This window comes from Mauremys mutica, chromosome 1, assembly GCF_020497125.1.
Source record: "Mauremys mutica isolate MM-2020 ecotype Southern chromosome 1, ASM2049712v1, whole genome shotgun sequence".
Lineage (NCBI taxonomy): Eukaryota > Metazoa > Chordata > Testudines > Geoemydidae > Mauremys > Mauremys mutica.
Window position 1 is genome coordinate 47,685,384 of NC_059072.1, and position 15,534 is coordinate 47,700,917.

Sequence of the window (15,534 nt, forward strand, 5' to 3'; positions counted from 1 at the left end):
TCTAATCCTTAGCATCCTCTCACTCCCTCAAACATGCCCATTATCATCTGAGTAACACATTCATTACTGGTTCTGCCACAATAGATCATTGAAGGATGGGATTTTATCAAGTGACACGTTCAAGTGAAATTGCATTTTTCTCTGCATCTTCCAGCGGCCTGGATTCAGTAACACTGACAGCCCTAAGCTGACTCGCTGCTGGCCTCAAGGATGCACACACAGATCGAACTGGCAGATGCTTTCCCCCAGCATCTTTAGCCCCTTTGTAAACAGGCTAGAACCTCAGCTTTTTGCTAACAACCTACAGCAAAGGGAATGCAACTACTGTGGATGCAATGTTAATACAACAAGCCCTGTTCTAAATAGAAAAGGATGTAAGTGGGATGTATTTACTTACATGAAGATTCAGTGCCAAACATGGCTGGCCCCAGATGCTGCTATTTAAAGAAGGCAAAAAGAAAAAGAGTGAGAGAGAGAGGGAGTGTGTGAGAGAAGGATGAGACTGCTACACAGCAGGGGTCATGAAGCCAGACAATGCAGTCCAAATCAAGCTGCCAGATTCTCTTCTCCTAAGCTTCACACTGCAGACAGCTTTTCCTTGCAACCAAAGCAAAGGTCTTCTTCAGGAAGCAAAAATCAGGAGCTGCTGTTTTAAATCCAAGAGGTAAGGGAAGGTCAGTGTCCCTTCTGTGATGCAGTGAGGCAGAAATAGGTAGCAGACACCAGATACTGCAATCCACAGCCCCTGCTCTCAGTAAGACAATAGCATAGCTTAGGCATACACTGGATGACGTCAGGACACTGCAAAGACTGACTGCTGTTAACCATAGGCTCAGAGGGGGCTTGAATAGAGCAGAGCAATTCAAATGGGAATGCTGCCTTTGTCACAAAATGCAGAAGACAAAGAACCAGACATATATTTCCCTCCCTGATGATAAAAAAAAAAAAAAACCTACTCCATGATTTAACACGAGCATTAAAATATCTCTGTGTTGAATTTACGATTGCCTTAACTTTGCAAATCCAAAGTGTTTTCTTGCAAGCACATCATACAGAACGAAGATTCCTGGGACAAACATCCTACCAGATATATTGCATGGCACTTACAAAAGAATAAAAAAATGTATTTCCATCAGAAATGAACTCTCAAAATTGTATTTTCCATAGCAGAAGGATTAAACTCGGGAATTAACCTAAACTTCACATATCATTTTGATTTAAGAGTGGTAATCAAGTGTTCAATAATTTTATTAGATGCTACCATCACAATATGTTGCAGCAGTGATCTAACCACGACAAAGAAGTCACACATAAAAATGAAAAACAAAAAATATGCTGTTCTTGTGCTGCAAAATCAAGATAGTAACAAAAGGAGCAATTTTTTTTCTTCCTCTTCAACTTCACTTTATTTATTTAAAGTGTCCAGATTTATGACTTAAAACCCTTCCCAATATTTAGAATTACTCCTTTCTGGAACAACTCAGCAATTTAGGGGGAAAAATGATAGTGTAAAAACAAACATAAACAAAGACCTAACCTGACTGTTGTTAATCTCACTGCAGACAAAAGGCTTGCTATAGAATTCTCCGAAGCCAAGCTAAAGTGCCTGCGCTCGGGAGAGCAGTGAAGCAGTAAGTTGATGGGTTTGAGTCTAGTAGGCATGAGGGTGAAGAATGGCTATCCGGAGGGGGCAAAGGGGAAAACATTTTTAATGGCTCTCATTGAGCAAGCCCATGCAGCTGCAAACCCAGCAAAGATTGAAAAATGTTGCCAGTGACGAAGAGTAAAGGAAACACAAAAGGCACCCGTTACATAAAGCACTTTAAAAAGATGAAAAAAATCATTTCTGAGCTTCTGCAAATTAAATGTTACTAATCATTCCCAGAGCCTTGCTATTTGTAACATATAAAATGTCACTGTGAACAGCAGGGTTTAGACAATGGGAAACAGAGGAACAATAATAATATTTTGTACACACAGCGCCTTCCATCAGAGAAACTCAACATGCTTAAAAATATGATGGTGCCATTTTTTGTTTGCCACAACCCCGGTGTATTGGGCTGCACTGCCCCAGGAACAGACTGGGAAGCAATTTATGATTTAGAGAGAGTCACAAGCTGCCTTCCAATTTCCCCCTGCGCCAAGGGGAAACGTACCTTGCTTCAGTCCTGTCTCACACAGTGTATGGTCCCAGCCATGCCAGCACAGCTGCACTGGCTGCTGGCACATTGAGGGAGGCAGAGCCAAGGCTCCATCCATTCCTTTCACAGTGGCACCATTTTAACCAAGCCAGTCTAATTAAAGCAGTACAACACCCCTCAAGTGGATGCAGTCATGTCATGTATAACGGTTTTTATGTTGGTATAATTCCCATATAGGAAGGGAATAAACTAAGTGGTATAAGACACTTTTATAGCATATAACTACATTCACACTTGGGTGGAGTCATGCCAGCATAGCTAATTTAATAAAATGATCACAGCCCTTACTGAAACATAGTAACGTAGGATGGGAAGGGACCTCCTGAGTCCAGTCTCCTACTGTTGCAGTCAACCACCTTATATAATCTCCATTCATAAATTTACCAAGCTCCATCTTAAAACCAGTCAAGTTGTTCACCCCCATAACTCCTACTGGAAGGCTGTTCCAGAACCTCACTCCTCTGTAGGGTGACCAGAGATCACGATTTTATAGGGACAGTCCCAATTTTATGGGCTTTTTCTTATATAGGCACCTATTACCCCCCACTCCCTGTCCTGATTTTTTACACTTGTTGTCTGGTCACCCTACTCCTCTGGTAGTTAGAAATCTTCTCCAAATTTCCAGCCTAAGTTAATACACAGCCAGTTTATACAAAACTTGGTATAGACCAGGCCTAAATATGGATTTAGATGCCTCACTTGAGGCACCCAAGTGTGAAAATTTTGACTAAGTGACTAGGCCAAGTTCACAGAGGAAATATGTGTCATGCCAGAATGAGGCACAGAATTCAGATCTCCCGATTCCTTTAAATTCAGATCTATTCCTTTCTCTTAACATGAGCAAAATATTTTGTAACGTTGACATGTAATATCTTTTAAAAATATTTTTGCACTCATAACCAAGGTTGATTGTTCCACACTATTATATCGAATGTAGAGGCAAAACCTTAATAATGTATCAGATCCTTCCTATTACCTCATTTGAGCACTTGCAACACCCCTTTGAGGCTTCATTCCATTGATGTATATATTATAGTTGAAACACCAACAGCCCCATACGGTATCAATGATAGTATCTCATATAATACTGACTAGTAACTCTGAGTGAACTGCCTTTTGGCTAAGATCAAGTGTAGTATGTGACAGACTGCTAAAGACCACTTCTGAAACCCTTTGACAGGTACTTATATATAAAACACTTAATGGGTTGACTCTTTCAAGAAACATTATGAGTTGTGTTCACCATTTATCGCTTTTATAGGGATGTAATCTAGTAGTCAGATTTAGGTTACTGGGATTAAGAATTCCTGGTTTCTATTTCCCATTTTGCCATTTACTCATTCTGAGTAAATTATTTAAAGTCCCTGTATGACAATACTTACTTGCCTTACAAAGGTGTTGTAAGGCTAAATTAATATTTGCAATGAGGTCTTGCAGTCTCAAATGAAAGTTTTTGCAGTTCTTAGCATTATCATTTGCTTCTGGTAATGCCCACAAAGTGCTAGGTGCTGTTCAAACACTTGGTTTATTACAATATTCATTCATTTCAATAAGTTTCTCCAAGAGCCTATGCTAATGGGAGGGGATACAGATATTTAGGATCTAGAGAGCTCTCTTTGTCACACACACATTATTTAGAGAAAGGGAAATGCTCCGCTTTCACAGCCCATCCTTAAAGAAGAATCAGCAGATATCATCTATTTCTCCACTTGTCACTACAGAAGGATAATATAGGATAATATACTCTTTTTTATTTTACGTTGTTTAAATCTGCATGTAACACAATTTTCCCACTCATGCTTTTAATAAACAAGTTGGATAGCAAAATATTAGCATTTTGCAAAGTTTTTCCTTTGTTTAATTATTTTTCTCTCAAAACAGTACAAGCAGGAAATTGTGATCTAGCTCTTTTCACCAGGGAATCATTTCCTTTTGAGTCTAATGCTCCTTTTCCAAAAGAGAAACTGTGGGAAAGGAAAACTATTCCATAAATTCTGCAAGATTCCCCTGGCATGCTCATCTCAAAAGGGGAGGGCTTTGCAGCTTTATAGAGTGGTTCAGAAACTGACCTCATAGACTCAAGGATTCCAGAGAAAGCAGAGAACAACCCGTGGGATAACCTTTCACTCTGCCTTTCTCTCATTAATTATTACTATTATTTATTTGTGTTACTGTAATTACTCAGTCATGGCTAGGATCCTAAGGTACTAGGCACTCTACAAACACAGAACAAGGAGGGATTGGAAGGAGGTTAGCGAGGTAGCTTTGTGGATGTGCTCCTTCCAAGCATGAGGTGCAGCATGGGAAAAAGCATGAAGGTGCTTGTTTAAAAATTTAACAAGAGGACAATGGAGGCTGGCAGTATTGGCCAACTGGGGGCTAGATTTGATGGTACGATCATGAATGAGAGATAGGTCGGATGGCGATTGACCCTGAAAGTGAATTCAAGGAGTTTATGGTTGATAGAGTAGAGAAGGGGGAGCCAATGGACGATTAAAAAAAAAAAAAGAGGGGTGAAATGGTCAAAGCCACAGATCAGGAAACTGATCTCTACAGCAGAATTCTGAATGGATATTGGGGACAACATTTTGTTTCTGACAGTGGAGGAAGTAAATCAGGGGACAGCCATTTTTAGACTTGATTCTAACTAACAAGGAGGAATTAGTTGCAAATCTGAAGGTGGGAGGTAATTTGGGTGAAAGTGATCATTGTTAGGCCTGAATAAAGATGTAGCACAAAACCCCCAACATCATGAAATGATCAATTTCATGATCCTAAGGAAAGGAAGCAGTAACAGCAGCACAATAAGGACAATGGACTCCAAAAAAGCAGACTTTAATAAAGCTCAGAGAACTGGTCGGTAAGGTCCCTTAGGAAGAAAATCAAAGGGATAATGAAGTTCAGCAGATCCGTCTGTTTCTCAAGGATACAATATTAGATGCCCAATTGCAAACCATCCCATTGTGAAGGAAAGACAGGAAGATTAGTAAAAGGTAAATATGGCTCCATAGGAGCACTTTAATGACCTGAAAATTAAAAAAGAAATTCTATAAGAAGTGGACATGTGGCCAAAAATTAGCACGAAGGGACAAAATCAGAAAGGCTCAGGCAGGAAATGGGTTACACGTAGCAAGGAAGATAAAAGGCAATAAGAAGGTGTTCTTTAAACACATTAGGAGCAAGAAAGATGAAGGAAAGCCTAGGTCCTCTACTTAGTAGGGAAGGAGAGCTACTAACTGATGACATCAAGAAGGCTGAGGTGTTTAATGGTATCAGAGGGGTAGCCGTGTTAGTCTGGATCTGTAAAAAGCAACAAAAAGAGTCCTGTGGCACTTTATAGACTAACAGACATATTGGAGCATAAGCTTTCGTGGCTGAATATCCACTTCGTCTTCTTTCTTCACTAAAAAGGTTAGTGGAGACCAGATACTCAACACAGTTAATGTTAACAACAAGGGGGAAGTAACACAAGCCAAAATAGAGAAAGAACCGGTTAAATCATATTTAGATAATTTAGATGTATTCAAGTCAGCTGAGACCAATGAAATTCATCCTATGGTATTTAAAGAAACTAGCTGAAGCAATACTGGAACCATTTGTAATTACCTTTGAGAATCATGGAAGGCTGGTATGGTCCCAGAGGACTGGAGAAGCGTAAACATAGTACCTGTCTTTTAAAGGGGAACGAAGAGGACCAGGAGAATTATAGACCAGTCAACCTAACTTTGATACCTGGAAAGATACCGGAACAAATTATTAAACAATTTGTAAACACCTAGAGGATCATAGGGTTATAAGGAATAGCCAGTATGAATTTGTCAAGAACAAATGATGCCAAACCAACCTAATTTCTTTCTTTGACAGGGTTACTGGCGTAGTGGTTGCAGGGGAAGTAGTAGACATAAGATATCTTGATTTTAGCTTTTGACACAGTCCTATATGATATTATTGTAAGAACACTAGGGAAATGTGGTCTCGAAGAAATTACTATAAAGCGAGTGCACAAGTGGTTGAAAGAATGTACACAAGGAGTAGCTATCCATGGTTTGCTGTCAAACTGGGAAGGTGTATCTAGGGGGATCATGCAGAGGTCTATACTGGTTCCAATACCAAACAATATATTCATTAATGACTTGGATAATAGAGTGACACCAAACTGAGAGGGGTTGCTAGCACTTTGGAGAACAGGATTAGAATTCAAAACATCCTTGACAAATTGGAGAATCGGTCTGAAATCAACACAATGAAATTCATTAAAGACAAGTACAAAGTATTACACTTCGGAAGGAAAAGTCAAATATACAGCTACAAAATGCAGAATAACTTGCTAGGTGGTAGTATTGCTGAAAAGTTCTAGGTGTTATACTGGATCACAAATGGAATATAAGTCAACAACGTAATGCAATTGCGAAAATGGCTAATATTCTGGGGTGTATTAACAGGAGTATCACATATAAGACATGGGAGGTAATTGTCCCACTCTACCCGGCCTGGCAAGGCTTCAGCTGGAGTATTGTGTCCAATTCTGGGTGCCACACTTTAGGAAAAAAGTGGATAACATGGAGAAGATCCAGAGAAAAGCAACAAAAAACTAGGCACATTTCGTCTTAAGAAAAGAAGACTGAGGTGGGACCTAACAACAGTCCTCAAATAGTTAAGGGCTGTTGTAAAGAGCACAGTGATCAATTGTTCTACACGTCCACTGGAGGTAGGACAAGAAGTAATGGGCTTAATCTGCTGCAAGGGAAGTGAAGGTTGGATATTAGGAAAAACTAACTAAAAGTGTAGTTAAATTCCAAGGGAGGCTGTGGAATCCCTGTCTGTTACAATTCAGAGCAATTGCACCCATACTTCCTCTCAGTGGTCCAGCAAGAACACCCAATCTTGGCTTTCACCTCCCCAGGTGCTGCCTCTCTTCCCTTCTGACAAGGGCATTCCCAGGCTGGACAGTTCCTTGCCTTCACTGTGGTTGGGACAGGACGCCTGCTTGATTTCTCTTCAGAGACAGATAACAATGTAATGCTACAGATATAAGTTACCACAGAGTTCTTTCTAAGCAAGTCTATGTTATCCTTAAGGTACAAAGCATTAAAAACAAACAATGAAAGAACCTACGAGCATGCTAATAAATTTACCAGAGCTCATCCCAACTCTCACATGTGCTCTGGCAAGTTCAGTTTTTTAATACCCTGCCCCAATGGCATCCTTGTGGTTACTAGTTCATCAAAGCCTCAACTCAGAACAAGAACACTCCTAACATATTCAGTTCCTTTTTTATACGGTTCAGGGGTCTTTGAACTGGAGCTTCCAGAAGCAGGTACGGAGTATACAAAATGTCTCTCTTCCCAGCGTGTATCTTCAAAAGGTTGGCTTTGGAGGGGGAAGAGTTTGCATTCCTCTCACCTCAAGGTATTTCCTAAAGAAATCCGCTTCACGTGTATTGCTCCAAAAATACCTTTGAACTTCCTCATACCTTCCAGAGATTCCATTAATCTTCTCTTTCTGCTAAAGAAGTTCCATACAATCTCACAATAGTTCATAAACATTTGCATTTGTAATACAATGAATTCAAAAGATGTTTACCCTAATTCAATGCGTGTTTAACTTAATTAAATAAAGTTTATCTTAATTCCATACAGTTTGTTCAGGATAGTACAGGATAGCATCAATCCGTCACACCATCATTGGAAGTTTTTAAGAAGAGGTTGGACCAACACCTGTCATGGATGATCTAGATTTACTTAGCCCTGCCTCTGCACAGGGGCTGCACTTGATGACTTCTTGATTCTATTATATGAGTGGGGCAATACTGCATTTATCTAGCCCAGAGAGAAGTTTGATGCAGTAATCAAGATGCAAGAATGGACGAGAGTTTTAGCTGTGTGGATGGATAAGAAAGGCCATATCTTAGAGATGTTATGCTGAAAAAAATCTGCAAGATTTCAGTATAGACTGGATGTGAGGCCTTCGGTAGGGATCTGAGTGGAAGATGATGCCTAGGTTACAGGCCTGAGTGACACTGTGGGTTGTCCACAGTGATCAATCAGGGAGGGCTTTGGGGGTGGGAGGAGATCAGGTGCTCCATTTTAGCCATGTTAAGTTTGAGCCTACAGCTAGATATCCACAAGGAGATGTGAGAGAGGCAAGCTGAGATTTTAGTCTGGACACAGAGAGACAGGTCTAGAGTAGAGAAGTGGATCTCTGAGTCATCAGAGATGGCAGTTGAATTTGTGTCAGGAGATAAAGTGTAGAGGGAGAAGAGAAGGGGACCAAAGACAGAGCCCTATGGAAGCCCCACAGAAAGACTGCACATTAACAGTCTTTTTTTTAAATTTCCTCTTGTTTCCTTATAAAAAAGGAAAAGACTAGTTTTAGTTGACTTAATATAGCTCTATGAGTTCTGGGATGAAGCACCCTATTCAATCAACATAACTTCACATCTCTGCGAATTCAACACCCCTTCAGTGAAGGGGGATTCATGCCAAATGTGCAGGCATCTCCTCATTTTCCAAATTCTGCAGTGTTGAAATGCCCAAACATAGTAGGGTGACCAGATCACAACACTAAAATATCATGACACATTGGGGTGCTGCCAGCCCCGCCCAGAGTCCACCTCCGCTCCTCCCAGGGGCTCCGCTCCTCCCAGGGGCTCCGGCCCCACTCTGCCCCCAGTCCGGCCCCATCCTGGCTCGCCCACCCACCGCACCCTTCTTCATCCCCCAGCCCCCTGCTGGCTTGCTGCATCCCTCCTCAGTCTCCCACCCACCGCTCGCCTCCTCGCCCCCCCACCCGCCTGCCCACTCGCCTCTTCACCCTCCCCACCCGCCACTCGCCTCTTCACCACCCCCCACCCGCCACTCACCCCTATGGCGCTGACTTTCCCTCTGCTGGGCGGGTGCTCGCCCACCCCCTTCCTCTTCCCACCCAAGCATCCGCCCTTGCTCCACCCCCATTCCCAAAGTTCCCACCCTAGCCCTGACTCTTCTCCACTTCCTCCTCTGAGCGCGCCGCATCCCCGCTCCTCCCCCCTCCCTCCTGGAAAGCGCCGCCAAACAGCTGTTAGGCAGCAGGAAGCGCTGGGATGGGGGAAGGAGCAGGGATGCGGTGCGCTGGGGAGAGGGGGGAAGAAGGAGGTGAGGAGAGGGGAGCTTGGCTGCAATTCTTCCCCGTGGGTGCTCCAACCCTGGAGCACCCATGGAGTCAGCGCCTCCCTCCCACTAGCTTCCTTACCTGAATATTGGGACAAATGGCATCCTGATCGCACATTGATTGGGACGCGGGACAAAGGGTTAAATATTGGGACATCTGGTCATCCTAAAACGTAGCCCTCACAATCATTCTAATCCTACCATTAAAAATATGGTCGCTGTTGGAAGCTAGGAGATGGATTAGGGGTAGAAGCAGGTGAGGCGGTCAAAGCTGCATGATAAATTCAGTTATCACATGGTTCTGAAGTTTGTAACACTGGTATCTTCCCCTCACCTGTGGTTTTATATGTATTTTCCCAAACTTTCAAAATGACTCCTGGTTTTGCTGAACAACTTGGGATATCTTAAAAGGGCCGGATTTTCAGATGTGCTGAATACCTGTACTCTGAAAATTGTGTCTATTTAAGGTGCCTCACGAAAAGCATCCAAACACAGAGGAACCCAAATTCACTAATCACCTAAAAACGTGGACATGTATCCAACACACACATTATGCACTGTATATGCAACTATACACACACAATTTCTGTCAAAAGAAAGCTTAGTGGGAAAAATTGTTCTCTGGTGTAATTGGTGTAAACTCCATTCAGTGGAAGTTACACAGGCGTGATGCTGGCCTTGTAAATTTACATTACACCTTGATAATCTGGCCCCCAAACTATCAGGGGCTGATCCTCAGCTAATGTGAATTGTCGTAGTTCAATGGAGGTAGGACAATCAACACCAGCTGAGGATCTCTCTCTTATTGTACATAGCAGGAGGACAGTGAGAAAAATTTGGAATCCTATACCTTGCCTTTGTGGCCCTATCTTTCAAGGGATGGTTGGTTTGTTTTAAATACTGAATACAGTGATTTAATGGTTTCATTCTACCTGAAATCTTAACTGGACACCACAAGTGTGCAATCTTCCTAGCTTTTCTCAGGAAAGAAAGGGTTCCCTTAGGGCTTTGGTATTGTGACCCAAAGCCTGGCACTTTCCTGGGCCCCGATTCTGCAATCTGATCTGTGCAGGAGACCCTTTTGTCCATATGGTGCTCCGCTGACACCAGTGTGGGGATCCATCAGCATGGCTCAAATTGCAGAATCAAAGTCCTGTTTCTTTCCAGTGAATGTGAGCAACACAGTGCCATTTGTAACCGATTCTCTATGGTAACATATCTCCAAGAGACTCGACAAGTCTGATATGCCTTAGTATTTGTTTCAGTTAAAGAAGATTAGTGTCATGACATTTATTTTCATTATTTACAAGACCCAACACGAATAAATATGAAATAAGGGGGAGATTTCCCGAAAGCACCTAAGAGATCTAAGAGCATAAGTCTCATTGACTTTCAATGGGATCTGTGATCCTCAATCCCTTCGGTGCTTTTGAAAATCTGCCCCTTAGTGGATAACACAGAAACCTAGGAGGATATAGTCATGCTAAGAGAAAGTGTACTTACAAGGGAAAAGATAAAGATATACTTAATAAGACTCAACCCGATTTTATTTTGGAAGTACTCTAGAGAACTCTCAGGAGTTCATGGCATCTAAAAGCTGTGAAAAACTGCAAAAGTGTATGTTTTGGCTTTGTTTTCAGTAGTCTTTTCGCCTCAGGCCCACTAAATACCTCTTCATTTGAGTTCTGAGGAATTCCAGTTAATTGGTGGTATTTTATTAGATAAAAAATTGGATCATACAGTCATTGGCTTTTAGTGTATTCTAAAACACAGTTTATTTTGATGTTGAACTTTAATTCTTTTCTGAAAACATGTAGTCACTTCACAATTTAATTAGAGAATCTCACACTACAGTAGAACCTCAAAGATACAAACACCAGAGTTACAGACTGACCGGTCAACTGAAGTAAGCAATCAGGCAGCAGCGGAGACAAAAAATAAATAAAAAGCAAATACTGTGCAGTGCCTGTATTGCATCTTAAAGGTAGGGACATCTGGACTGCCTGTCTGTCCACCTGCACCCCGCCACAGGGTAGGCAGCCACTTACAGGTAGGAGGTGAAGACGCTGAAGTTTGCAGGCACAGCTCTGAGCTCCCGTTCCAAGCAGTCCACCCTGAGGAGCATCCCATAATGCTTTGTTCAGAGTTACGAACAATCTTCATTCCCGTGTCCGTAACTCTGAAATCCTACTGTATTACAATGAATTCTGGGACAACAGAACAGATAAACATATAAAGTAAGAAGAGAAAAGAAGAGAATAAAAGAAGAAACAATTAGATAAATTCCATCTTTGGTTGTGGATCTTCCCCACCCCTCTCTTTTTCATGGCCATCAAGCTAGTCAGCAGCTTTTCACATGTGCTAGGAGCCACAAGTCTAGTTAGCAGTTTGGGTCTTCTCATGCTCGTCCTTCCTTCAGGAACAATGCCAGGCCTTTGCCATCCTTTGTAATGTTCTTTAGTTCATAAAAAAGTTCCTGATATGTTATTCCCAACAAGTATAGTCTTTCTGCTTAAGTGCAGTGCAGGTGTTGCTTGGTGTTTTACAGTCACGCTACACGCGGTCTTGTGGGCTTGTCGTCTTTGTAAGAATGGAAAAGGGGAAAAAAATAAAAGAGAAGGGGGAAAAAGGTGAACACACCATTCTCCCAAAACACAGAGCAATCTTAGTATCGAGTGCTTACACAGTTTAAGGGATAGCCCATGCTGTTTACAATCTATTTGTATAGATGCCACAAGAGTTCATGCTCTGATCAGAGACAGCCATACACAAACCACGACAACACAGCAAAACTCTTTCACAACAGAGAATCCTCCCCAACTCTTTGAAGTCTCCCCTTTCTTGCTTAACATGAATTTAAGCAGGGCAGACATATATCCCTTTAATTACAGCAGGCCATAGGGATTTACAGCCCTTCTGATCCAAATTGTTTGTTTGCTTAAAGCTATCTCATCAACTAGCATAACAGGTATCCATTTACAGCAGGTCATGTGAATCTGGAGAGTCATCACAATCAGATTATGGGGCTATTATACTTCTGCCCTGTAAACAGCATCCCTTTTTGTGTCTTTTTGATGGGGCTCCATAATAAGTTTCAGTCCTGAGTTAATTAAAGACACTGTTTAATATCACCTTGAAGCCAAATTTACTTACTTTAGCCCTCTGGCTATAACTGAGCAGCATTTGATACTATTTGACCATGGCTGAATATGATTTGGCCACGAGCTTGGTCCAAAACAAAGCCCAAGTGTCAGGGGTTATTCACTATATCTACATCTGATTTGGACCTGCACCCACTATGCATCAACACAGTTGAAAGGCAGGTAGCAGGAGAGCCATTCTGGATATCTGGGTCGCTTGATTTCTGTATAGCCAACTTCTGGGGAAAAGATTAATGCCTGTTCTTCTGGTTCAACAGAATATTTTCAATCCCGTATTAAACTAATGGAAATGACAGAAAAACAACATGGAAAGTAAATATATTGTCACAAAATGGTTTAACTCTCTGAGAGAACCTTCAAAATATTTTTTTATTCAAATCCTCTTTAAGTAATCACAGGGATTATTATTGCACCTTCCTCTGACACATCTGGTACTGGCCCCTAGTGGAGACAGAGCATTAGGCAAGTCACATCTGATCCAGCATGGTAATGCACACGCTCCTGACTAATTTTGTCTCTACATAGTAGTACAAATGGACTCCTGCCTTCTTGTCATCTTTATGCTACTTTGGTTGCTTGGCTGAACTCAGAGGGGAAAGACCTGTTCAAAACTGATTATTTATAACTAGGGCAGTCAAGAGATTAAAAAAATTAATTGCGATTAATCACACTGTTAATAATAGAATATCATTCTTTTAAATATTTTTCAATGTTTTCTAAATTTTCAAATATATTTATTTCAGTTACAGCACAGAATACGAAGTGTACAGTGCTCTCTATATTTATTTTTGATTACAAGTATTTGCACTGTAAAAAAACAAAAATAGTATTTTTCAATTCACGTAATACAAGTACTGTAGTACAATCTCTTTATCATGAAATTGAACTTACAAATGTAGAATTATGTACAAAAAACATTGAATTCAAAAATAAAACAATGTAAAGCTTTAGAGCCTGCAAGTCTACTCAGTCCTACTTCTTATTCAGCCAATCGCTCAGACAAACAAGTTTGTTTACATTTGCAGGAGATAATGCTCCACACTTCTTGTTTACAATGTCACCTGACAGTGAGAACAGGCATTCTCATTCTCATGGTAGTGTTGTAGCCGCTGTCGCAAAAATTTTACGTGCCAGATGCGCTAAAGATTCATATGTTCCTTCGTGCTTCGACCACCATTCCAGAGGACATATGTCCATGCTGATGATGGGTTCTGCTCAATAACAATCCAAAGCAGTGTGGACTGACACATGTTCATTTTCATTATCTGAGTCGGATGCCACCAGCAGAAGATTGATTTTCTTTTTTGGTGGTTAGGGTTATGTAGTTTCCTCATCGGAGTGTTGCTCTTTTAAGACTTCTGAAAGCATGTTCCACACCTCATCCCGCTCAGATGTTGGAAGGCACTTCAGATTCTTAAACCTTGGGTCAAGTGCTGTAGCTATCTTTAGAAATCTCACATTGGTACCTTCTATGCGTTTCACCAAATCTGCTGTGAAAGGTGTTCTTAAAATGAACAACATGTGCTGGGTCATCATCCAAGATTCCTATAACATGAAATATATGACAGAATGCAGGTAGAACAGAACAGGGGACATACAATTCTCCCCCAAGGACTTCAGTCACAAATTTAATTAACGCATTCTTTTTTTTAAACGAGCGTCACCAACATGGAAGCATGTCCTCTGAAATGGTGGCCGAAGCATGATGGGGCATATGAATGTTTAGCATATCTGACACGTAAATACCTTGCAATGCCGGCTACAAAAGTGCCATGCAAATGCCTCTTCTCATTTTTTGATGACATTATAAATAAGAAGAGAGCAGCATTATCTCCTGTAAATGTAAACAAACTTGTTAGTCTTAGCGATTGGCTGAACAAGAAGTAGGACTAAGTGGACTTGTAGGCTGTGAAGTTTTACGTTGTTTTGTTTGTGAGTGCAGTTATGTACCAAAAAAATAATAAATCTACATTAGTAAGTTACACTTCCATGTCAAAGAGATTGCACTATAGTACTTGTATGAGGGCAATTGAAAAATACTATTTCTTTTGTTTAGCATCTTTACAGTGCAAATATTTGTAATAAAAATAATATACACTTTGATTTCAATTACAACACAGAATACAATATATATGAAAATGTAGAAGAAACATCCAAAATATTTAATAAATTTCAATTGGATTCTATTGTTTAACAGTGTGATTAAAACTGCGATTAATCACAATTAATTTTTTTAAACACGATTAATTTTTTGAGTTAATCGCGTGAGTTAACTGTGATTAATCGACAGCCCTACTTATAATGGGGAAGGCCCCAAATAGGAGAGGTGAGTATGTCAACAAGCAAAGTGACCATAGATGTCCAGTTGTGAACACAAGAACTTCCCCTGATTTTTAATGTATAATTCACTGTTCAGATTCCCAATCTAACTCCAACTTATTTCCATATGAGTCCAGTTGTGCCCTAATTACACCCTCAAACCTTGACTCTCTATCAGAGAAGTGATTTGGGAGGCATACATGAATTTGTATTTGACTAGCAAACTAACTCTATTCCTCATCATGTTGCATTTCCATTTGTAGGCTTGGGTTAATGTTAATTTAAATTAGTTAACAAGGCAATGCCTTAAAAATACCGAAAATAAAGAGATATTTGCATTTTGTTTTAAACTAACATTAAAAATAAGAGTAAGAGTATGGATAGTAACATCTGTTGAAAGGCAACATTAATGTTCACTGATAATGCCACTTGCTGACACACAAAACACCACTCTGAGTGGGCGCATACTGCACACTTGCTGGCATTTTTATTTGCAGTTGTCACAATAACTGTTGGTGCTCTGCTAGAGAACGTAACCCTACATTTACTTGTAATATCATATTCACCCAGGAGATATGTCTGTGCTGTAGAGACAGGTGTGGACCCTGTAAACCTGGGAAATAATGCTGGGACTCAGCTGTTTGGAAGACTTTGTCTGTATTTATAGTTGTATGTGTTTTCTATTATAAAAGTGTCTTGATTATG

At 40.7% G+C, this 15,534-nt stretch overlaps 1 protein-coding gene across 4 annotated transcripts in view; it reads right to left on the minus strand.

The window, feature by feature from the left end:
* ST7 (suppression of tumorigenicity 7) overlaps positions 1-15,534 on the minus strand; it is a 233,005-nt gene that overhangs the window by 169,310 nt on the left and 48,161 nt on the right. The window contains exon 1 of one of the 4 annotated variants that reach the window (XM_045002253.1): positions 398-738. The exons of the other annotated variants lie outside the window; for them this stretch is intronic. Within the exon in view, the coding sequence (XP_044858188.1) occupies positions 398-419 (22 nt within the window). The 5' untranslated portion in view covers positions 420-738. Of the gene's footprint in view, positions 1-397; positions 739-15,534 lie in introns of those variants that run through there. 4 annotated transcript variants of the gene reach the window in all.